The 1710-nt window shown below is 45.6% G+C and overlaps 1 protein-coding gene across 1 annotated transcript; it reads right to left on the reverse strand.

Annotated features, from left to right (window-relative positions):
* Positions 1-653: 653 nt before the first annotated feature.
* Positions 654-1250, reverse strand: LOC143584219 (uncharacterized). The gene has a single exon (XM_077066313.1). The coding sequence runs from the start codon at positions 1248-1250 to the stop codon at positions 654-656; it is 597 nt and encodes a 198-aa protein (XP_076922428.1).
* Between the last annotated feature and the right edge of the window lie 460 nt (positions 1251-1710).

Raw genomic sequence — 1710 nt, forward strand, 5'->3', positions numbered from 1 at the left:
TTAAGGGGTGGGAATGGGGGTGGTAGGGTTTGGTTGCCTTGTCCACCAACGGGTATGGTCGACCCGTTTCCAATGATTATATTACGAGTTTTTTGCAATTATTAAAATAGGACAAGAAGTTACCTGATTGGTTTATCATGTGAGAAGTGGTAGTGCTATCCATAGCCCAAGGAGTTTTTAGAGGGTTGATTGGGTGACATGGTGTATAGTGCCTGCTCGATATTTGTCGGTGCATACCCAGCTGCGTAGGCAGTGTTCGGCCTTCGTCTGAGAATGCTGGGTGACTGGTTTTGGATGGGTCTTGGTGTAGTTGGGTAGGGGCAGGGGGTTGGTTGTTCCAAGTGTTGGATTGAGATTGACCCCATGCAGGTTGAAAAATCCATTGACCCGACACCGAGTTATTTTGTGGACTGCAGAAGGGTTGGCCACGGGTTTGAGAGAACCGACCCCCATTCCTGCCACGCCCACGATCGTGGCTTCTACCACGTCCATGGCCACGGTCTGAGGCTGTTTCGTTGTTGCGTTGTTCCTGGCGGGCCAAGGTCAGATCCGATTTATTTGTGGCGGCATGATGAGCCGTACTGGCTGTTTGAGATGCATGTAGGGCTATGCTAGCTTTACGATCAAACTCCCGCATTAGTTTCGACCGAGCCTCATGAAAAGATGGGAGGGGTGAGGTTGGAGATGAGCATAGCAATGCCTTCATATTGTTCGTTTAGTCCAGCAATAAGTTGTTGAACCATTTTTTCGTTGGTGAGCGGAGCATCAACGTTAGCGAGCTGGTCGGCCAGAACTTTGATTTCCTGACAATATGCTGCCATGTTGTCAAAGTTATCAAGGCGTGTGTTGTTGAGTTTTTGAGTGAGGTAGATGCAGCGGGAGGATTTGTTGTCTTGGAATAGGGTTTCAAGGGTCGTCCATGCTTCGTGGGCGGTGGTGGTGGGTTTGAGGATGGTGTTCAGAAGGTCCAACGAGATGGTGCCATAAATCCATTGGAGGACTATTGCATTGAGACGGTCCCAAAGTTCGTCTGCGGGTGGTGGTGTTGGTTGATTGGTAACATCGGAGGACGAGATGGCTGGTGGTGTGATAATACGGGGTTGAAGGTGGTCATATACCTGGTAGGCACGACAATGGATTTTGAATAGGGTTGACCAAGAAACGTACTGGCCGGTTTCGTTATCAAGGGTGATGGGGATAAGGTTCATGATGTTGGAAACTGTTACCGCTGGATGTAGTTTGGAGTCCATTGGGGAAAAGATAATGGTACTGCAGAAGATTACTGTGAGGAGGGAGGTGGTATACGTGATCGATCCGCCAGTGATGAAGAAGAAGGGAGGGCCGGCTGTGTTACAGCTTCAATGATACCATATAGGAAATTAATCCTTGTTTCCTTTACCTCAATAATCCCGTACATATATACACAAAACGAATCCCTTATATTTTGGGACTGATATTCCAAAGGATCCTGTCTATACATAACAAGATATATATCAAATATAGTAAACCGATAATGATCACATTTGGTATTAAGTTTATCCAAATCCATGTTAAACATATGAACACATAATTCTAATCCCTAATGTTTTATTGTGATCCAAAAAATCTAGTAACCCCTATGTTTTATCGTCATCCAAATCTGGTAACCCCCTAGTTCATACTTGATTTTTCAAACAAATATCTACCTCGGACCAAAAGAAGTGTCAGAAA

Source organism: Bidens hawaiensis, unplaced genomic scaffold (genome assembly GCF_021521415.1).
Source record: "Bidens hawaiensis isolate Kalapana, Puna unplaced genomic scaffold, B.hawaiensis_p1.1 tig00032851_1, whole genome shotgun sequence".
NCBI classification, from domain to species: domain Eukaryota; kingdom Viridiplantae; phylum Streptophyta; class Magnoliopsida; order Asterales; family Asteraceae; genus Bidens; species Bidens hawaiensis.